At 39.4% G+C, this 22889-nt stretch overlaps 3 protein-coding genes across 6 annotated transcripts in view; 2 read left to right on the top strand and 1 right to left on the bottom strand.

Annotated features, from left to right (window-relative positions):
• arhgap36 (Rho GTPase activating protein 36) overlaps positions 1 to 7396 on the top strand; it is a 38924-nt gene extending 31528 nt beyond the window's left edge. For 3 of the 4 annotated variants that reach the window (XM_058394044.1, XM_058394045.1, XM_058394046.1), the window contains exons 6-12: positions 1116 to 1171; positions 1596 to 1746; positions 1841 to 1989; positions 2442 to 2618; positions 2784 to 2872; positions 2998 to 3194; positions 4598 to 7396. In XM_058394044.1, coding sequence (XP_058250027.1) covers positions 1116 to 1171; positions 1596 to 1746; positions 1841 to 1989; positions 2442 to 2618; positions 2784 to 2872; positions 2998 to 3194; positions 4598 to 4926 — 1148 coding nt within the window. In that variant the 3' untranslated portion in view covers positions 4927 to 7396. The remainder of the gene's footprint in view (positions 1 to 1115; positions 1172 to 1595; positions 1747 to 1840; positions 1990 to 2441; positions 2619 to 2783; positions 2873 to 2997; positions 3195 to 4597) is intronic. The other variant, XM_058394047.1, reaches the window with a different exon arrangement.
• Positions 7397 to 9817: 2421 nt separating this feature from the next.
• On the bottom strand, positions 9818 to 17482 carry usp12b (ubiquitin specific peptidase 12b). Its single transcript, XM_058394048.1, is given in 10 exon segments — positions 9818 to 10480; positions 11618 to 11696; positions 11816 to 12013; positions 12171 to 12254; positions 13191 to 13267; positions 13530 to 13792; positions 14629 to 14842; positions 15210 to 15290; positions 17139 to 17276; positions 17279 to 17482. Coding segments are annotated over 10 exon segments (1425 nt in total). The 5' UTR covers positions 17468 to 17482; the 3' UTR covers positions 9818 to 10378.
• An 807-nt stretch (positions 17483 to 18289) lies between these two features.
• On the top strand, positions 18290 to 21382 carry rasl11a (RAS-like, family 11, member A). The gene is made up of 4 exons (XM_058394049.1): positions 18290 to 18856; positions 19206 to 19262; positions 19355 to 19437; positions 20045 to 21382. Exons 1-4 carry the CDS (start codon positions 18709 to 18711, stop codon positions 20513 to 20515), a joined length of 759 nt encoding a protein of 252 aa, XP_058250032.1. The 5' UTR covers positions 18290 to 18708; the 3' UTR covers positions 20516 to 21382.
• The last annotated feature ends 1507 nt before the right edge of the window (positions 21383 to 22889 follow it).

Genomic DNA, 22889 nt, shown 5'->3' with positions numbered 1-22889 from the left:
TCTTGTATAAACTGACCAGGAGAATGTTTAAAGGTGTGGTCAGTGATTTTGAAAGTCAAAACACTTTTTCAAGTTCTCCTCGTATTCTGACACTGCTGAAAGATCTCTGTCGTAACCCAGTCATGGAAAACAAGAGCAGAAACAAAAACTGTGGCTCACCGCAACATTACTTCTTAACCATGTTGCGTGTCAATTCACAAACATCCTCCACCTGTACAAGAATTCAGTATTTCTGTTAGAGCTAGTAAAAATAATCACAATATTTCCTTATTAACATATTAGGATTATCGATAATATCGCCAGTCCACTGATGCAGACATGGATGATGAGAAAGTCATTATCCTCTGTTTGGCAGTAACTGGTTTTAAACCAAATTAAAAAGGAGATCCACAGAATCAAATCAAAATTTGTAGGCTATCACTATTATCCCTATTCATTCTTTTCCCCCATGCATCATGGGTGATTACCTTCTGTCAGTCATCATCAATATTTGGTTATATAACCTCATTGCTCAGGCCTTTCTACCCCAAGTAGTGCATGTGCAGGTGTTTTGGAGGAAACAATGAAAGAGAAGCTGTATTGGTCTCTGAATTTTGAATTCAGGCAAACTTTAGCAAACGTCCACCAATATCAGGCAGTGGTGGCTCACTGGTTAAAGCTTTGGACTTTATTTCTACAACACCTAGACTGCCACTGAAGGTCTTTCACTGAAGTGAGTCCCTTACTCCTTAACTGCTCAGTTATCCTGTCTCCTGGATAATTAAATCCATAAATCCATTAAATAAAATAGCTGTAAAATAGCTGACTGCACCTTTAATTTATTTAATGAGATTCTTAATTATCATATTTTTGCAGCTTCAAATATTTAACCAGTTATATTTTGCTAAGCACTCTGTTCCTGTTATGTACCTTGCTCACTACATGCATAAATGACACTGCTGTGATTTTAGAAGATACACATATGCACAGAACTAGATGTAATGTTGATGAAGGCTTTAAGGCTTGATGTGTGGAAATAGCATTACAGGTATGTTTTTCTGAGAAGAATTAACCTACACAGAATCCGAATAAACGGAGTGTGTGCTCTTTATGTCGCCTTCTTCTTTCCTCTTCAGGGTTGCAGACAGTGGGGATTTTCCGAGTTGGAAGCTCTAAAAAGAGAGTCCGCCAAGTGAGTCTCAGCTCACACTACCCCCTAGTGTCAATTTAGCCTAAAGCATGCAGTCTCCTTTTCAAGCACAACATATGCTCTAGCCATCAGATACCTTTGCTATAAAGAACATGTAATATATTTACATTGTATTTTATATTATTCAGTCTATGTAGCACCTTCCTACTTATGTAATTCCTTAGAGGCTGTCTGTAGTAAGTGTGTGAGTATATTTATAAAGCGTTTACAGCAACAGATGTCCTTGTCTTACATACAGAAGTGCTTTGTAGTCTCCATTAAATACTTATCCTTTTTCTAGTAGAAAATAGGTCAGGGTCTCAAAAGGGTATAGAATAATAATTATATATTTATATTTGAATGCTTGTATGGTTTACTGTTCATTTGTGCCTGTGTACGTCTGTTAAAATATGTGTGTTGGTCTCAGCTGCGTGAGGACTTTGACAGTGGAACAGATGTTGTACTGGATGATGAACACAGTGTTCATGATGTGGCAGCGCTATTAAAGGAGTTCCTGAGGGACATGCCGGACCCTCTGCTGCCCAGAGAGCTCTACTGCGCGTTTCTACATGCTAACAGTAAGCACGCACACACACACTCATGCAAACTCATAGATCTACACTCAGTTATGTGCGCTTGAGTATAAACATGGCATATACATGCACATTGCAGATTTGTGGGGTGCTGATCAGTTGGCATACCTGCAGCAGCTGTTGTATCTGTTGCCTCCGTGTAACTGTGACACTCTGCTGAGGCTGCTGAGTTTATTACACACAGTTCAGGAGCACGCTCATGACTCCGTCGGCCCTGACCAGCAGGAGGTAGAACACCTATCTCTCTCTCTCTCTCTCTCACACACACACACAGATCTTCCTACTACTGCAGCACTGCAACTATCATCATCATAATAGCTTTAAGGCAATTCCAGCATAATGTTTATAACATTTGAACAGGCATTGCCTGCACAAGGGTATATATAAGAGGTCATGTGATCTTCCAGTAAAATGTCCATATTTCAGAAATGTAACAGTTATTAGTGCTATGATTGTGGCATCACATGAACTGAATGTTTAAGGAGATCAAATTTCCAACAAACTAAACTTTTTTGTGTTGCTGTTGTTTCCATTATTATTTTATGAAGTTTTCAGAATCACACTTCACATTGTTTCCATGTCTATAAAACCCAGACAGTGGGAAGTATTATTTCATTAGTGCAGTTTTACATTTCCTTGCTGCACAGCTCACCGTCTCTTCTCTTTACTTTATTTTTCAGATCCCAGGTAATAAGATGACAGCAGGTAACTTGGCCGTGATTTTTGGGCCCAACCTGCTGCAGAAGGAGAAGGGATCAGATAAAGATCTGAAGCCTGAGGCAATGGGCATCGAGGACAGTGCTGCCATCATCTCAGTCACCTTGCTCTTAATCCAGCACTACAAATATCTCTTCACGGTGAGAGAGAGAGAGAGAGAGAGAGAGAGAGAGAGAGACTCATACTGAGATATGAGTGTTATAGAAGCTGCATCCTGTTTCAATAATCATATATGTAATGCATAACAATCATATAAAGTCAGGAATGATTTTGAGTCAGTATTCTCACACGTTGATTGGTTGTAGGTTTCAGCAGAGCTCCAGCAGGAGGTGCTTATGAGTCTCATTCAGACCGATCCAGATGTCATTGACTACCTGCTACGCAGGAAACTCAGGTAGAGAAACAGGATCAAAGGAACTCTTCACTGATTCTCTGAAATTGTTCCTGATTTATTGAATCTTAGAAATGAATAAGGTTTAGGTAATATTTTCTGAATACACCTGTCTTACCATGTTACAGTGGGAGCAGCATGACAGTGGAGCCAGAATTGGGACTACGCAGGGACACTCAGACGTCTCTGGACTCAGTGGGTCAGTCCAGTGATGACATGTCACCTATCGAGGCTGTGTCCCCTTTGTTCACAGACACTGCTGGTGGAAGCAGTCTGAGCAGTGAGGTTTTTTTCAACGCGCTACGTGTCAGCACCAACAGCAAACGTGAGTCTCAGTCACTGCTGGCTCCACAATTCAATTGAGGGCTTTGTATACTGTGTTTAACCACACCTTGTTTCACGCTGATAATTTGGAAGTAGGTTTTACCAGGAGTTTATCCTGTGAAGAAGGGTTAGCATGAATTTTACAGTGGCAACATAGTGCCAACAGTTTATAGCATGAAATGATGCTGTTACAATCTTATTACTAAATGTTGAGTAACAGACACTGAGTCAGAAACTGAACAGCATGTAACTCATACCACATGAAAACCAGGATGTACAAAAATGGTTCGATAGCGTCATGCAGCAAAACACTGAATTGTACACTGTAGCAAGGGCGAAATATGTGACACTGTAAAGTTAGTGGAAGTTGGATATCAACGAACGCCTTGTCAACTACGCAACACATCTTATAAGGCCAAAAAAGATTAAAAAGCTAACAATACCTGCTCAGGCACTGAAGTCCATTTTTGGTGCATGAGATAAACCATTATTTAAAGTGGTCACACACTGTATTTATCCAGTCATGATTGTTGACACAGCAAATAAGAAGGTTAACCTAGGGTTTAGGAATCTACAGTATGAAACGTGAGATTATGAATACACTGGATTAATTGTTAACGTCAGGTGAAGTCTGTCTGAAATATGAAATAATATATACTCAGTTTACAATAACCTAGAGCTAACTATTTCAAGTGTGAAAAGCCATCTGAAATCCCATTTCTTGTCATTCTTCGTTATCTTTATTAATCACTCTCTCTTGGTCAGGGTCATGGTGTATCCAGAGCCAAGCCCATAAACAATTTGGTAGTTATGATACATACACTACATCGCCAAACGTTCTGGGTGTTGTTTTTGGCCTCTTAGTTCCAGTGAAAGGAACTTTTAATGCTTCAGCATACCAAGACATTTTGGACAATTTCAAGCTCCCAACTTTGTGGGAACAGTTTGGGGATGACCCCTTCCTGTTCCAATATGACTGCACACCAGTGCACAAAACAAGGTCCATAAAGACATGGATGAGAGAGTTTGGTGTGGAGGAATTTGACTGGCCTCCACAGAGTCCTGACCTCAACCTGATACATTTGGGATGAATTAGAGCAGAGACTGTGAGCCAGGCGTTCTCGTCCAACAGCAGTGCCTGACCTCACAAATGCGCTTCCCATAATTCCCATAAACACACTCCTAAAGTCCCAAAACTTTTGGCAATATAGTATAAAAACAAAATAGTTTTATTATTAATGTTCGTTATAGTGAGTTGAGTACACATATATTTCCATGTTAGAAAGGTTGTTTTGTTCCATTTTTAGAATAAATATTTAATGCAAATTTTGACCCAAAATAAACAAAGTTTAAGTGTTTGTGATTTGTGTTTTGTGTTGTTTGTGGGTTTGTGTGTTGCTTTAGGCACTTCAGACACTTCATCCAAATCCATAGCCAACATGCGACAGTTCCATTCCCATCACAACCTGCTGAGTCTCGTCCACCCGTCTACCCAGCTCCAGACTGAAGAGCGAGAGCTACAGGGGGGCACGGGGCTTTCCACTCCGGTCGAGGGTGTACAGTTCAGTCACCGACTGCAGGATGACACCTCCCAGCCTCAGAGCCTGAAAGAAAGAAGTGTGTGGGTGCGACAGGGCTCCAGTGCCTCCTCTACTTCAGAGGACAACAAGCAACCAAGCAACTTCTGGGACTTTTTCACTGGCAAGGTGTCAGGCTCAGAGACTGTAGTATGACCCCTAGATGGCCTAGTGTAGTGTGCATAGAGTGTGTGGACTTCTTCACCTGCTTCCTAGAGACTGAAATACTCCCCTACTACAGAAACACACCTTATAATAAAACACCTTGTAGATATGATATATATATATATATATATTTTTGCAATCGCTAATCTTCCTGCTCCCTTTGTTTTGTGGTTTCCATGCAGTGCATGTTTATGTAAGGCGATGTTACAAACTCCAGGAGAGAAATGAAGGCACTGTTTACCGGAAATATAGAAACCTAAAAGGCACGATTATGTGTAGAAAGTGTATACGTGGGATTAGTTTTTGATAAAAATGAATGTGACCACAGAGCTCTAAAACAAGGAATTTCACTGCAAAATTTGAGCCGTTAACATGGAGGTTCTATAGTGTAAGATTATATAAATATTAAAATGTTCATTAGTCTTTTACAAGAATTTATGCAATCGTTCTGTGCAGATTTGTTCAAAATAAATTGAACAGAATTAAATAACTCCCACAGAGCCGAAATCTCCAAGGAACCTCCAAGTGCCAAGACAATTTCACTGTTTCACCCACTTCATATCACACCCAGAACTCACACTACAAAACTGCGATTCCCAAACCCTTCGTCTCAGACTCAACACTTTGGGATTAAGACGTCTTGAGTCAGAGTATTAAGAGCCTGAGATTTAGCTGATGAGTTGACTTACAAGAGACTTTTTGGGGGGAAAAGAGCACTGATTAAAGCGAGTTAGAAAGGGCTCAGGGAAATAAATATACACAACATATACACTAAGGTTCCATTATTTACAGTGTAAGTTAACATGATAACAAAGCCTGCATTAATTTAGCCGAATACTAAGTCAGTGATTACATCTGCTTTAAACAGTGTTTGTTGCAGCATTTCAGCTTACAAACTAATGAATTCAATATGTAATTTTTAGGAGGCAGGATTTCTCATTCTGGCTGAATAGTGGTTCTGTTCATTTTTATATACTCATAGGTTGAATGCGTATTATCTACTGGATATAATTCTAAAAAGTACAGACTTTCCTGAGTTGAATTATGTTCCTCCATGATGACAAGCACATGTAAATTTACAGTACTTTAAAGATTTAGCACTCTGTTTACCCGTGAAAGTGAGAATAGAGACAGCTGCACTTTTTAGATTTCATTCTGACCGAGGACACTGAAACGTCACAGACATTTTGATTTGAATTTGTTTAGGCTAATGTCCATGTCACTATATCACCATGTGATCAGACTGTAGCTTTCACTGTGTGAGGAAATCACACTCGGCTAGCAAAGGCTTCAGACGTTCATATCATTATCCAGACTGACTATTTTCACTGCTGTGCTCATTTTACACAACATCTCTTATTTTAAATTATGGGAAGATAGCTAATGCAAAATGTAAGAAATAATGATATTTCTTTTTGGTGAATTAGATTCATGGTATTTTAAAGTTGTCAAAATATCCTGATATTTTTTGTTTAATTTTTTTTTGCCATAATTCAGACACAAACAACTCACAGGTGTTTTCAGAAATATTAAGCAAAACAACAAAATGTTAAAATTTGGACATCAGTGAGTGCAAGTGTTAACTGCATTGTTAACATCCTACTTATATTCTATTAATGCTGTAATCATAATATAAATCAAATTAGTAAATGAAACCTGCATGTCCACCAAAGCTGGAGAAAATTTCCATTTCGTCATCTTAAAAAAGTCTACATAAGTGCATATATACAGAATATTCACAGGTTGAATAAAAAAGTACAGCTTTTAGACTTTATAGTGATCAAGATTTAGAATTAGACGGAATTAATGCCAGTACAACATTGCAGTATAGTTTTTTTTTCTGCTCTACCTTTTGAAAGTAAGGTTTTAATTATCCCATTCCTACATTCCAGTGCATTTCTAGTTTCCTCCTCCTTTCAGAAACTCTGTGGTCTTCTTGGCCAAGGCAGCTGCTTTTATCTCCTTTAGAGATGTGTGTACCAGTATGAACAATGCTTTCAAATAAAAGTATAATCATAAATTTTGGCCAGTGAATTTTTCTTGCATTTTCTTGTATATGAACCAGATGACCAAAAGGATGCTGTTGCATCTGTTTCCTTACAGATGATCCAGAAGGCCTTCTCTCCAAAACTTCTTCAGAGACCAGACTCAATGTGCAAAAAGTTGAGCGGGAAACCGTGGCAAGGTGAACTTTTTTTAGAGATCATATAAGCATTTTTCTACTAATCAGTTTTGTTTTTGTTTTTTTTTACTTTGGGAGAATTCTTTTGAGTAAGAGTGGAGCGACGGTCAGCGAAGATGAACACAGAAGGTGTAGTAGCACACTGAACCACAAGGAGGCAGACGTTACATAAAAACCTCTCTCTCTCGATGGTGTAAATAGAATGTACAAGGCACATAATCCAATAAACTGTCTTTATCTATACATAAATAAAAGTATCATTGCTGTTAAATCATCTGATGGCACAACATACTGTACTGACATTATCTGAATAAATATTATCAGCAATGTAAACATGGTTAATGGACATTATTCTCCAATACAACACATACATCAGAGCAGTAGATTTTTTTTTTTATTTTGTTGCTTTTATTGAGAACCAACACCATCTTTCAGTTACTCCATTCACTCCACTTTTTTTGTTTTCATTACAATCTGTACATTGTCAAAAGTGCAACATTGACGGGCAGTGGTTTAGGGTGGGTGATCACATGACTCACAGGACTCCAGTGCTGCGTTACACAGACTTGCGCTTGACATCTGCAAGCTGGCTTTAAATGCGAAATAATCAACATTCATTCACTAGGATCAGTGCAGAAGTGTCTTTAAACAAAATGATCGCTGGGATGCAGCTGAACAGAATCTGACGTTTTTAATCATGGATTTCTGTAGCAACGATTTGCTCAAGTCCACGGCACCAGTGGCATTCCATATGAAAGAATAATTAACATAACATATATAAGAAAATATAAAGCTAGAATTTGATATAAATTATAAAATTGACCAAAAAAAAAAAAAAAAAAGGCTTCATCGTCTTTCTGTTACTCTGTTTACCTAAATTGGACATACGAAGTATCCAGTTATTGCGGGTTTATTGTTAATAGTTAAATTAAGGCTGCTATAAAAGAAGTATAAAATGTTATAAATACGACGTTTCACCTTACGTCAGTGTAAGTAATTGCACATGCCTTAATCGCAGTGTTTTTTCCACCCAGTCTCCCTAGATATGCAGCATTTACTAGAGACAAGAATTTCTCCACTTAGACTTCCAATAGGAATTAGTTTCATTAAACAGATTTGATTTTTATTTCTCGGTCCAGAGAAACATGTCCGAGTTCTTGTCCATGGCAATTGCACATATGATACTGGGTTTGAAAACCACTGGAGTATTCCTTTGTGTGGCAAAATTCTTGTTCTTATTACCCATTTAGAACATTTTATACATGTTATATAACAGCCGAAACACAGATTTCTATATGATTGGTGGAAATTTGTCAGCAGCAGGTTAAAACCCCTCACAGATAAGTAGAAAAGAGAAAAAAAAGCGGTGTTGACAAATTCTCCTGAAGGCCATATCTCAGTAAAAACACACACTGAACTGATACTACCGTGTAGGGAAGAGGTCTGGATGAACAAAACAAAAGTAAATTAAAACATGCTTTTAAGCTACAAGGTTGTTATGAGGGCATTTGTGCCTTTTTCATTCAGTGGAAGATTACCACATCTTCCTTTTCGGGTATGTGCATGTTCCTGTAGACATGTTTATAAGCCACAGGTCGGCTCACGGAGCCTATTAATCAGCTGGGAACCAGCAGAATGGGACAGCATTCACTTCTGACACCCCCTTAATGTCAGTGACTGGATATGTTTACTAGCAAAGCTGAAAAAGGAAAAAAAAAAAAAAAAGTCCACAACAACCAGGGGTTATATTTACCAAACATATCTCTGCTCCAGTGATGTCAGACTGGGATTACTGCAAATGCACATGAGCATTTAAAAACAGCTCATACTGTCACATGCCTATGCTGTTCTTTGCACTTCAGTGATTTTGTGAAATCCAGACACGGCTGGTTGTAGGGAATTTAGCTCTTCTGACAACCCATAATGCTTCAGTTTTGCACTTTTGCGTTTTTGGAACAAGCTTTAGTTTGACTGTTCTGGGAACATGTTTCTGGTCGCACCAAAGAAGAAGAAAAAAAACGACCTGCCATGCTTTGCTTCACTTCCTTTATCCACAGATATCCAGTTAAATATTTACCAAGTACAACGAGAAGGAAACAACAGCGGCTTGGAGATAATGAGTACAAGATTCTAGCTACTCATTTAAAGCCATGAACTATCCAGGTCTGTAAATGCGAGGTCTGGATCCCTTGTGAAACGAATTCTCTCGCTCAACTGAATCGTCAACAGAGAACTTTCCAGCAATAGCAATAAATAATCAAGTGATGCCCTTGTATCCAAGTGTGCCATTATTAAATCCAAGTTTTCTATTACATTCTACAAAGTGCACACTGCCGTAGTGTGTGTTCCACCAAGTGTGCACCGCATGACATTCAAAAGCACTGCATTCGCTTGTCTGAATGTAAATGGCTCAATCCCAAACAATAAACTCAAACCAATCTTATTACTAAACCACGGTACCGGCACTGTGCCCGTACCCACCATCCTCTCTGTTCCACGACACTGGCAACCCAGAAGCTTTTTTCCTCCCTAAGATCATTGTAAATGATTGCTTATATCTTTTCAAAGAAAAACACAGTAAAATAATACAACTCGAAACCAGCCAAACTAGGTCACCGAGCTAGAGCAGAGGTGCATCATATTATTGCAACATATAACATGATCTCTTGACTCTAGTTATAAGAGATGATCATAAATAGCCGGATACCTAGTGGGCAAACAGTGTGGTGTGTTTTCACAGCGAATGAAGGTCTAGTGAAAGAGAGTGTCTCTGACCGTTTCAAGATGTTTACAGGTGATTACGTTTATCATGTTCTCTGTGCCAAAAGAGCATTAGCTTTTACAGTACACACCTCCATGACAAAGCATAAAGCAAAGTGTCATGCAGAAATGAATGGCAAAACACCAGAACTCCACGTCACTGGTTTCACATAAAACCGTAACGTTTTCCATAAGCCATCAAGAGTTATTTTTTTTCTGTGCTGACTGATGGAGAGTGTGTGTCTGTGGGATGACTGATGACTGAAAACCTCCAAACTTCCATTACGCCTGTATGGAGATGACTGCGCCACTCACATCACTCTGGAATCAACTGCTCCTGCCTTCTGTTTGCTGGCTGCTCCAGAGCAAAGGCTCACCTAGATGACTCGGGGCTCGTCTGAGAGGGTCTGAAGTGGGGGCGTACGTAGCCCAAACCCCGCCTTCTGCCTCAGCCTGACTTTCATAAAGCCAAAGCGGTCCCATTCGCACGCTGCCATTGGCTCAGTCTCTGGACTGGTAAAAGAGGATGTAGCCTGACTCTGAGTTTTTGGAAATGTCAGACGTCAGCCCATAGAACTCCTCTATTGCTTGGGCATCTATTTTCTAAACACAAAAAAAAGAGACATAAACATTGCTGTGAACATCCTTTCAAACCTATTCATGTCAATGGATAAACAGTTTAAAAAAAAAAAAAAAGAAAGAAAGTCTCAGGACAAAATAGAAACATAATCAAGCAGGAATGAAAAGAAGTAAAAGAGCGGAAACTGGCAGACTGATGTCTACCAGCAGTTTGAGTCTAGCCTCAGGGAAATAAAGTGGATCTGCAAGGAATCCCAGCAGACTGGCGGCATCGTACACTGTGGAAACTTCACATCCAGCTCTCAGTGTGTTGGAAAGATGCCCCACAGTGGAAATAAAGCTAATCTGTGTTCTTCTAATGCACTCTGGAGCCTGACTAATCCATTAAGATCAGCACTGAGCAGCCATATGACTCGTCACCCTCAACAACACAATATTTTCACCTCCTGCGTGCACAGCACACCGCTCCTGTACTTCTCTACTGGCGTTTATTAAACAGCTTGTGTTTCAAACCATGAATTCATACAGCTGTCCTTCAGGCTTAACCTGCAGAATAGCCCTGACATTTTTTCCAAGACAAAAGAGTCCAGCAGCATCGTTTGCCATAGGAAATCCTGTCTACGTCTACAGTTTGGTCTACCTTGCTGTTGTGGTTTTACTAAATCATGAGACTAAACAATTAATGTGGAACACAAATAACAGATGGTGTTTCTTTAAAAACCCTTTTCTTGCATAATGATTGCTTTGCACTGCATGAGATACACACTTTTCTGCCAATAAGAACAAAAAGAAAGCAGCACCCTGTCTTATAAATCAATCTTTCATAAATTACAAACAACTTCAGACCAGACTGAAAGGATTTAGTCCAAGACACAGTAGTCCAGACCGGTGCTAGGCTGAAACTTAATCAATCCTCGACACATGACACAGGATTATTTTTACACTTATTTTTCCCACCCGCTGTTCAAACTGCATTCTATCTATGCATGCACACAAATCAGAACAAATTTCCACGGTTTAAATGTGTCAAACAGAAACCAGCCACTATCAAACTAATTCATTTTAATACTCACTTACCACATCCCCTTTTCAGTTCACAGAAAATATAAGTAGAAAAGACTTCTATAATCAGCAACAGCAATAGCAGGTGTTCAGTCTCACCTCTACGATATCGTCATCAAACAGCAACCAGAAGCCGTGACTTTTCACTATAGTGATGTAATGACCACGATTTGGACCACTGAAATAGAAAAAGGAAATGAAAAGCAGTTAGATGGCATGAGCAAAGACATATTCTACCAAGCACACAGTTTTTACTGGCACTGATGAATGTTCTAGTGGTCTTGAACAAACTCCTACCTCCCACAGTGCACTACAACAGCCACAAGGTCATAGAGACGGTCGGGGTTGGTGGCGTCACCGGAGGTATTGAAGAGCCTCAGCTCCAGAGGGAAGACCACACGATAGGACAGTTTGGTGTAGCGATGCAGCTGGTCCATATACTTAAAGCGCTTTAGGTGCAGGGCGAGGATCATGGGTAATTTCTTCACACGCATCCTGAAGAGAAAAAGAAGGGTGAGCTCGTGTTGTTTTTAGCTGATTGCTGAGGCACAACACACAAGCCAGATGGGATTACTGTGTCCAGCAGCTGTACTGTTACTGCTGAGTTAAGAAGCCTGTAAAAGGCTGTATCTGTATACAGATCAAAAAGTACCGTTTCTGTGCCTCCTGCTTACTCCGACACTGCTCACAGTAGTACTTGTATTCGCTGCATAACGTCTCCGTGTTACTGAAGCCCCTGCATAGGGAGAGACATTTGTGAAATGTTAGATTAATAATGACCACTGCTTTAAAATCACTGAAAACTGACAGATCTTTATTCTCATGTCAGCACAGTGACCGTCACGAGCCAAGGCAGTACAAGGTGGATAATATGGATACCATACTGCAACACGTGATCTTCACTTCTGCAAATACAATATGGAGAAATGTGCTAAGACTTTACTAACAAAATGAACAATAGAACCAAACTCTAAAATAAAAATACATTTGTGATACGAAACATTTTTCTGGCCAAAAATAGATTTTAATGTTTAATCAGATATAATCACGTTTCACAAACTTTATAAAAGCAATGACAATACACAGTAATGTATATTATGACGAGTATTATTATTATTATTAATCTTTTTGCCATATCATTTGAGTAGGCTATGCTGTGTTTTTTTTTATATGCCAGCTTCAGAGATGTGCAGTAAAGGTTTACAACATTCTATAAACAAACGATAAAAATAATCTTATTGGGGTGGTGTACAATTTTATTCTTAAGGGAGTAAATTTGAAAAGACATCCTGCTATTTTCTACCCACTACATTTTTGGTAGTTCAGTGGACATTGTGGTTTTGCTCACGAATGAGCCTTCAGTTTGGTTCGCTCTGCAATGCCTGTAGCGTTCTCACATCTCACGGAGTTTAACTGAAGTAAACTGCAGCTAAAACTGATAACATCATAGGGATGGAACCAGTGACCAGAGCTTTCTTGCTGCTTATGGTTTTTTATAAATGAACAACTATCCACTGCAGTAATATGTTCAGCTTGTTAACTAGCTAGCTAACAGAATGTCGTGCATAGCATTAAAGTGCTTTGTGGATGAAGGAATGGAACATGTAATACGCTACTGGATGTGTTACTCTCAAGCAGATATATTTTGGTTCCTCATCAGGTATGGATTTACCTGAGACAGTGTGTGATGGATGTGTTCTGCTCCACATCCACAGAGAGATCCAAGAAATCCTCATCTTTACTGCTTACCTGAGGGGTGAACATGAAAGGAACTGTTATTATTTTTCACATGTCTATTAATTTATGAACAGATTTGTTTGAATATCTAATCATCAGCAGGATCTAGGTTTAAGATGAATTACAAGAGATATGAAATAAAATGTTTCTAAAATAACCATGCATGACTTGTTTCCTTTCTACAAATAAACATTATAACACTCATTTATTGAATGCTCTTTAAATAGACTTCCACTACGCTGCTCTGTTAGACAGCTTGTTCTCTTCAACTCACCGCTTCACAGTTGAGGCAGCGTGTCTCATTGGTCAGTGTGCCCTGGAAGATCTCATGCACCCACGTCTGTTGGTTCTTCTCGGCTGATTCTGCCTCTCCCGTGTTGCTCCCGCTTCCGCTTCCTCCTCCTCCTCCATTTTGTACCACCTTGCCATTCTGCTGCCGCTCCTGGCTCTTCTCCTCCTGCAGCAGGTCGGCGATGGTGTTGAGCAGGTAGTTGAGGAACTCGTGAGCATCTTGCTGCATGTAGTTGTCAAACAACTCTAATACAGGAAACATATATAAGGAAGAATTATACGTTGATTCAAATACACTAAAGTGTGAGAGGAATGTGGTGTGACAGAATTTATATGATGTGCCAACAAACCCATTTCAAGAAAGGTTTTATCAGGTATCTAATTTTGAAATAAAGCTATGTTTTTTTCCTCCATTACACACTTTAATGCTATTGTGCCCAAGGTAAAAGTTTAAAAAAAAAAAGTCAATAAGCCTGGTTAGTTAATTTCATTGCTTGATTTCTCAGCCTGCAGTTTAATATGTTAAAACCCGACAGAGATGAACAGCACAAACCATGATTTCAGTGGCATAACAGCAGCATGGCTAATAATTTCCATCCAAACTGAGTACTGAGTCATTTTAGTACATCTGTAACATCTGCAATGTTATTTGCGCTTCTACTTATTATTATTTTTGTCTAGTGACTCAATTTAATTTATTCATGGCGTGGATTTTTCCTTCCATCATTAGCAACGAGCCACCACTGAACCTTTCTGTCAAAAACATAAATAATGTTAGAATAAACAAGATAATTAACTAAGCAGCTGATAAGACAGGAAGAAGGTTGTTTTGTTCCGTAATGCTTGCATCAGTGCTCGATAAAATAAAGACGTCACTGTGATCAATCCAGTACTCGCTCAAGCCGGGAGACGATGAACGACAACCTCTAACCGACTCCTCAGTGGAAAAGTAGATCAGATTAAACTTTAAATCAACTGGTTTGTTATTAGTGGCTTCACCCTTGCACTACATCAGCTTCATGCTGATGGATGAAGACATGGTCTAGTCAGGAATGTCACTCTTAACAACATTTTTGTGGTACCGTTTTCCTTCCTCAGGCGTGAGATGAACTTCTTAGGAGGGATGACTCCCACTTTCTTCTTCTGAGTAGCGATGCTGTTGAAGAGATCTGCCAGGCAGGTGAGCAGACTCTCTTTGCGCCGTGGCTGCACCTTGTAGGCCAGTACTTTCTCCCGAAACGGACGACAGAAATACAGAGCCTGCAGCACTGAGTTACAGTAGCAGGTGTTGCCAAACTGCAAAAAAAAGTCCCACAGGAAGAGAAAGGAGAAGCAAGGGAGATGAATTAGTGATTTTTTTTTTTTTTAATACAAAGTCAGATAAAAGCTGGTTAGCGTATTCTACGGGCTTGAAGGCGTGTTCGTTCAGTAAGTAAATATTAATTATACCCTGTCATCAATTTTAAAGCAGGAGGCTTTTAAAACCAGATAAGCTGCTAGGTTTGCAGATAAGAACAGGTGTTAAAGGTCCTTTTTTTTTTTTATAAAGCGGAAGTAACTAATATGGTCCACAGACCAGCACCAGATTTGCAGGTGTCAGAGATATATTTAGGAAAGCTGTATTGTTAACCTACTCAGTGATGCAAAAACTCAGGTCACTTACATTAACCAGACCAAAGTAGTGTTCATTTACAGGGAACTGTTCTGGTCCAATCTCCTTCTCCAAAGCTGAGGCATTGGCGCCCTGAAAAACAAATCCACAAGGGTTATTATCTCAAGCTCTCACACTATCGCTATTGAAAGTTACTACCTGACAAGACTGTCCTGTTAAAATGAACAGGAACATCCTGTTGGGGGAAGTCTCGACATTAACAGGATGCCCGCGCACTCGGAAACACATGTTCAGTACAATCCAAGCACCTGCAAGCAGCCCAGCACTGTTTTTAACATCTGAAAGGGAACAGTGGCTCTGGTCATCTGAAGTAAAGCACAAAGCTTAAGTATAGCCTGAGCGTGTGTGTGACACTCCGTGGATTCTCATCTTGAGGTCAGTAAAACGGCATAAAAATAATAACACACCATTCCTATTCAATTATAACAACACACCATTCCTACTCTTACCATTTTCAATTTCTACCAGTGTAAGAGCCGTGAGTATCAGCTGATGCCGATACTGATAAACAAACCGGGTCTTTACAAACGAATCATCTAAGGCAAAGTGAATTTGAGCCAACTTAAGTAAACGCAATATGCACTTAAGACACAAAAGACATTCGAGTCACAATGCTCACTGTCTAATTAGTACATCCCTAATCATGAGATTAAATGAACAGGTTTCAATACACTCAGAAACAAAAGGTACTATTTACATTTCTGGCATTTGGCAGACGCCCTTATCCAGAACAACTTACATTTCCATCTCATTTTTTATACAACTGAGCAACCGAGGGCTAAGGGCCTTGCTCAGGGGCCCAGCAGTGCTGGACCTGGGATTCAAACTCACAACCTTCAGATCAGTAGTCCAACAACCACTAAGCTACAACTTCCCACAACAAATGTACGTCTTTTATACCTTTAGTGTATATCTTATTCCTGGAAAGGTGCATGAGGTGCACCTTTAAGTAGCTTCTAGTCTACACTATACCACCTCAGTGAACACTATTTGGTAGCTTTATTTCTAAGAATGTATGACCTTGGCTGTTAGGACAGACAGCACACAGCACACACACACACACACACATTATGCAAGAGTATGCTAGGTAACTAAACATACAGAATGAAAAGGAGTGTTTAAGTGAAAGGGGGAAAAACAGACCAGTGCTGTCTCCAATAACAAACAGAAACACAACAACACGAAGAGAGATGGAGCAGGATGACTCACTCTGAATTAGCACTTCTGTCGTGTGAACTGATGCTGGCAGTGACGTTTAACACGTTAACCTCAATTAAATGAAACCTGTTCACTTCACAACGTGCAAACTAATTGCTTTGTGTTACAGTGCAGTGTGTGTGTGTAGACGTGAAGTTAGGAAAATGCACACAAACACAGCAAATGAAAGACTCATATACATTCCTACAAGCGTTATGTTTACTCATATAACATATTTACAGTTTTTTTTTTAACAAGACAGGTTACTACAGGTTAAACCTGGCCCATGGAGACGCCCTGGCTGAATCATGCACGGACACAGGCTGGGTCCACTAGCTTAGAGGCTAGCTCTACATAGCTAACTAGCTTACTTTTCCCAGCTTGAGAGACCAACTCGCTCATTTTTACACTGATTGAAGGCTCCAAAATGCTAAATAAGTCAATCATCAAATATTCTCTTCAGCGGAATTATATCTCAGGAGCGCTGATTCAGCAATAACCAGAGCTCGACTGCTGGGCAAACTTTGAGGAGATCTCCTGTGCTAGGATGACACGGTGTCTCTGCCTGCTAGCTGTTTACCTTCCTGTGCTTGTTAGCTGAACCCAAACACCGGCTACACGCAGTGGACACGGACACACACACACACACACACACACACACACGGACACACGGACACACACACACAGTCCAGCTATATCAGGAAAAAAAATTTAAAAACCCACCATCGTACATATCGAGGCGATCTTTCGGACTGTCATCAGTATTTCCATCCGTCTGCCGCCATACTGGACCAAACCCCAGCTGTAAAACCGTGACAGCCACAAAAGGCTTGATTTCCGGTATTTAAAAAAACAAAAAACAGCAAAATCTTTCGCCTGTCCAGCAGCTGGACACAGAACGAGGAGCGTCCGCCTGTCACTGCAAGACTTGCGTCCCTGTCCGGTGTGCAGTGCGCATGCGCGACATCTCCACGCATGCGCACTCTGCACAGTGTGCACTCGCTCAGGGGAGAGTCTCTGTTCTGGGAAGGAAGCAAGTGAGCAATTCTCATAGAGCGACTCTAGATACTGGAGCTGAATATGGGGAAGAGGAAAATAAACAGCATTTTAAAAATGATTATGGTTAAAAAGTCGTTCAATTTCAAGTAATTAATGAATGGAAACTTTAATAACAATAATAATAATAATATGATGTCAGTAGCTGCAGAAATGTCGGTCTAATTTCTAGCCTCATTTAACCCAAATCCTTTAATTGAAAATAGTATTAAATGATAATTATACTGATACTTCCAAGAATATATCTTTTTAATAACTTTTATTTTTATTTTTTAAATTTATTTATTCATTTATTTTGTATGAGACATATAAATTAATAAATAAAGTTTTCAAATTCACAGTCTACTCTCTCAAATCTTTTTTTTATTTAACTTATAATAATAATAATAATAATAATAATAATAATTTTTTAAAATGTGTTAAATTGCTAAAAAAAAACACTGTTGAAAGCTGTTTTGGTGATATTATTCATGATTCATGAGGTACAATCCACTTTCCTCTATTTGTCATTGTTTACTCCTATTTTTTTTATTATTTTTTTGCAAATCTTTTTTTGTTACGTTTTACATGTGAAAAGCTTTCTGTAAGTGCTTGTTTTCCTGGAGGTGTTTGCACAGTACAATTTCTGCTTCATCAATAAAAAAAATGTAAACAAAATGTCTCATCAATTTGATGGTCACAAAAGGTTTTTTTTTAATGTTAGATAGAATGCATAAATGTATAAAGATTATATTAACATATGGCCAAAAAAAAAGTAAATTTCTTTCCTTTCCCCCTTCAGTGCAGTCCGGATGTTTCTGAGTTCCGGATGTGTCAGAGCGCAGGGTTTCAGAGCAGTGTGCTTTGTCATGGGTGTCATCGTCCGCCCCTCAGCTCTCTCTTGGAGCGGCTTTATATGCAAAGCTGTGTGCTCACACATAAACTCAGTGCTACATTAAGGAGACACACTTTCTGCACACGATCACAAGGATCCAGTTCAATTGCAATAAGGATTACTGACATCAAGAGTATCTGAGAAACATATCCGCCGGAATAAAAGCGCCCGAGGAAGCGCGAGCGAGTGTCTGGAGTACGCCTGGACTCTTTCTCATTCAGAGAGGCGTTTGTCAAGATCATTTCCTCAATGCGGGCACAGTTATGAGAATGCGTTTGGAGAACTGGGAGAGAGAGCTGTTTGGATAAGTCTAAGATCTGCCATCAATTCGTAGGCACTCGGATGAAGTCGCCAGCTCTCTAAATGCGTCTTCCCGAGCAGCCGAGAACAATGAGCACCGGCTCTGGCAACTTTCTGCTAGTCCCCATACCAGAGTACCCGGGCCTGGACTGTGTGCCTAATAAAAATGTGAAAATAGTCGTTCTTGGAGCTAGTAACGTCGGGAAAACAGGTAACAATCAACTTTTTTTTTGTTTTTCGTTATTTTATCTGAAGCATGTAAAAGAAGCTACAACTATTGGTGCTGTAACCTAGTATCAGTGTGCTGCTCTCGAGGGATTTGATATGCATCAGCATCTCTTATCATAACCTGGGTATAGTGTGGGATAAATCCCGTGTATACAAGACAGCACAAAGAATCAACTTGAATGTGAAAGTTTCTGATTATCAGGCAGGATTGAGGAGAAGCTGTCCTCCAGAGGGCGACACACAGATGCATGTGGGGAAAAATATTTTCACTATATACCATTTTTCTTGTGAATTTATTATTTAAAAAATGTTTGTTTTATTACACTTTGCAGCCTTAATAGTACGATTTTTGACCAAGAGGTTCATCGGTGATTATGAAGCCAACACAGGTAACACCCCTACAACATTCAAACATTTTCTAACTATTGGATCATAAACCAAGTAACCATAACAACGAAAACCTGCTTATTCCTTTCTCCAGGGGCCTTGTATTCAAGAAAGATCAATCTTGAAGGAGAGCAGGTTTCTCTACAAGTGCAGGACACTCCTTGTGTCTCGCTGCAGGTAATTCAGTGCATCATCAACGTCTGTTTCCTGTCTCGCTCCGTATCTAATCTGGGTGTCATGCATGTAGGTCATGCAGTCTTTACCTCCGGAACCTCAGCAGGCTTCTGATGAACCTCGAGGGTAATTTTAGTTCAAACATTTTCCCCTGCAGGCAAAGAATGTGGGAGTGGAGATAACGAGGGTGTTCTGAGTCAGAGGGTCATTATAGTGAGAAGGGGGAGAGAGTGTTTTTCAGCTCTGATCACAGTTTCCTGGTCCAGACTCCCGTCTTAATTGTTATTTCTCAGTTAAAATTGCTCATTTTTCAACACATATCAGTACAAGGCTGCAAACAGGCCTGGTGCTGCAGGATGTGTCACTCCTGATCTTGGACACCATTTTCTAGCGGTCTAGCTCAGTTTGCTTGTCTTGGCATACTTTAGGTTTTTTCGACTTGCTGTGTTGAAACAACAGTCATGGATACACAAACTTGTGCAATCATTAAAACAGAGTGTTCCTCTAGAATGTAATTTTTTTTCTTGCCTGCTGCAGCCTAGTATTAATCTCTTTCATACTCAATTTTTTTGCACTAACTTTTATTGTCCTTTATGTATTTCTTTTACAGGATGATGCAGAGGGTCTGTACTGCCAGGAACAGATTAACCGCTCCATCTACTGGGCAGACGGCTACGTCCTGGTCTTTTCCATTACGGACATGCACAGCTACCGGACCATTCAGCCGCTCTATGAGCATGTACGCCGCATCCATCCAAGCGGCAACATTCCCATCATCCTGGTAGGCAACAAGAGTGACCTGTTGCGGGCGCGCCAGGTACCAGCAGACGAGGGCCAGACCCTGGCAGCTGAGCTCGGAGGACACTATTTTGAGGCTTCAGCCCGGGAGAACCATGAGGGCGTGCAGGCAGCATTCCTGCATTTGTGCCAGGAGGTGAGCCGGGCACTGGGAGGGGTGAACGGAGAGAAAAGGAGGGGAGGACTGCACCTTGCTCGGCCAAAGAGTCCCAACATGCAGGAGCTGAAGAGAAGATTCCGGCAAGTGCTCTCATCTAGAGGGAAATCAACAACTGCAGTGTGATGATTGAGTCACAGGCTGAGGAGTCAAAAAACCCTAACATGTATTTTAAATTGATTTTTCATTGCAGTATGCCTGTATCTCTAGTATATACTAGGGGAAAAATAAACTTTGATTTGATTTTTTACAGAGACGATCTTTGCCTGGAAGAACACTAATATCTAGAATGATATAACGATATATCATTACTGATGTATGATTATAATATATTAATGATAAATAAAGATACGTTATGTTAAAGATATGTTTTTTGACAATTTGTAATTTTAGCTCATAACCTTGTTTTAGCATTCGTCAGAAATACAGAGATGATGTGTTATGAAATGATTGGCTAAGAAAATGCCTGGGGCTTGCTTTTTCATTATTGTTGTGTGCTAAAGTAAGCTTTGAGACGAGTAGAACTCTTAAACACCCTTAGATGGAATTTTTTTTTTTTTATTTGGAATAACTGCCCATGAATAAGAGCAATTATTTTTAGTTATAAAGTTATTTCTAAGATTCCCTGTCTGGCTGATTTCCATATATAGGAAGAAGGACAAGCATCTGGTGGTTCTCATGAACTTTGACTCACTTAGGCTGTGTGAAGCCAAACCAGAGGTTGGGTGAATGTTTCATATTTTATTCAGTTATTCTTTTATTTATCCTTTCCAACTTGTTAGGGGGATTACAGCTCGAAGCTGCTTCCCTGTAACGGATATTCTTGAATGTGTTCATTCATCGCAAACAGCCTTTGACCTCCAATCTTGTTCCTTTGACCTTTAACCTTTGATTTTCCTGTCCTGATCAGAAGCACATTTCACTGCAGAGTGTCTCGTTTTTCTATTGTAAACAAAGAAAAAGTTGTGTAAGTAAAAGTGACATTTTGATACATTTTGTAGTTTCTTTTCTTTATTGCTAAATTCCTGTCAGAAACACACAGGCATTCTTTCCAATTATAGATCCTGCTGATTATACATAGGCCTATATATAAACAGAATAGGGATATAGAGGATTCTGTAATAATTTCCACATTTTAAAGCTATTATAAGACTTTTCATGCCCCTGCATGTAGTGCTTTTTTGCTCTTTGGGTCATGTACTGGCATTTAGCTAAAAAGGAAAGGCTTTAATTGTTTCTGGCATATGCTGTGTATATTATATGAAACATACATAATCATGGCCCTCAAATTACAAAACAAATTTGTTTTTGAGGTCTGCAATAACGTTCAGTTTCTTGTTTCCACAGTCTGGTATGATAATAGCTAGCTTGATAATGAACAGAGGAGTTGAAACTCGTGCACTACAGTTGAGTTCCAGTGTGTACTCCACAGTCTGTCTCTCTGTAGGGCGCATTCACATTTTCACCTTCGGCTGAATGTAGGCCTAAAACAAATATTTATGAAATTCAGATTTGCGGAAATGATCAGGACATCTGCAGATCCTAAAAAAGTTTTCCACACTGACTGTTTACACAACTGTTGGCAAATTGTATACAGTAGTAGTATGTGGTGGTGTTGTAAAGTAATCAAGTCTGGGTCACATCAGGAACATCACACTATGCCGTCAGTGATTAACTGCATGTGCCCTTATTTAGATTTATGGAGCTATGATGCAGACATCATCTTCATCTCATCATTAGATACAGGCCTGAAGTAAATGGCTCAATTAGACCAAATAAATCTTCATGTGAAAGTAATAATTGATAGTACCACTTGGAGACCACTTGGTGACCATGGCGATGGCTTTTGAGCTGCTGTTGTGACATTTGGTCTTGCCCTCGGGTCTCCATCATTGAACATTTGAAGGCTTCAGCTGGTAGGAATTTATGTTTAGTCCATAATGAATTCAGAAATCACACTGACACTCATATTTATATAATGACATAATATATAATGAATAATAACATAATTTCACTGACTATATAAAGAAACGATTTAATCGCAGTCTCCAGTGTCTCCCAGATGTGAATGGCTTTCCACTGAGTCTAGTTTTTAAGGTTTCTTCCTCGTATCGTTTCAAGGAGTTTTTTCTTGCCACTGGCTTGCTCATTAAATTACATTAAAATTTACATTTTAAACTTTGTTTTGTGATTTTTTGTTCTGAATTTTTATATTTCTTTAAAGCTAGTTTGAGACAATGTCCATTAAAAATGCTACCCAAAAAAATGGAATTGAATTGAATTTTGAATTCATTTTCAAAACAACAATCATTTAAAAAGTTTCTAACAAAAAACTATTTTTTTTTTTGTCACAAATATATGCATGACTGAGGGGATTAAGAGTGCTAATTACTACAACATGTTTTCTTCCAACAAGACGGATGTCTCTGAACATCATGATAATGACTTCCTGTGCTCAGATACAGCTTGCTAACAACAGCTAGTGAGACATGCAGAAAAA

Source organism: Hemibagrus wyckioides, linkage group LG07, assembly GCF_019097595.1.
Source record: "Hemibagrus wyckioides isolate EC202008001 linkage group LG07, SWU_Hwy_1.0, whole genome shotgun sequence".
Classification (NCBI taxonomy): domain Eukaryota; kingdom Metazoa; phylum Chordata; class Actinopteri; order Siluriformes; family Bagridae; genus Hemibagrus; species Hemibagrus wyckioides.
Note: the sequence above shows the minus strand (reverse complement) of the source record. Positions and strands in the feature narration are given on the sequence as shown.

What these genes read in the sequence shown, in the direction of transcription:
- rasl11a (XM_058394049.1), top strand. Translation starts at nt 18,709, where the DNA reads ATGCGTCTTCCCGAGCAGCCGAGAACAATGAGCACCGGCTCTGGCAAC. An exon ending in TAGTAACGTCGGGAAAACAG is followed by an intron (nt 18,857 to 19,205) that starts GTAACAATCAAC and finishes TACACTTTGCAG; the next exon opens with CCTTAATAGTACGATTTTTG. An exon ending in TGATTATGAAGCCAACACAG is followed by an intron (nt 19,263 to 19,354) that starts GTAACACCCCTA and finishes TCCTTTCTCCAG; the next exon opens with GGGCCTTGTATTCAAGAAAG.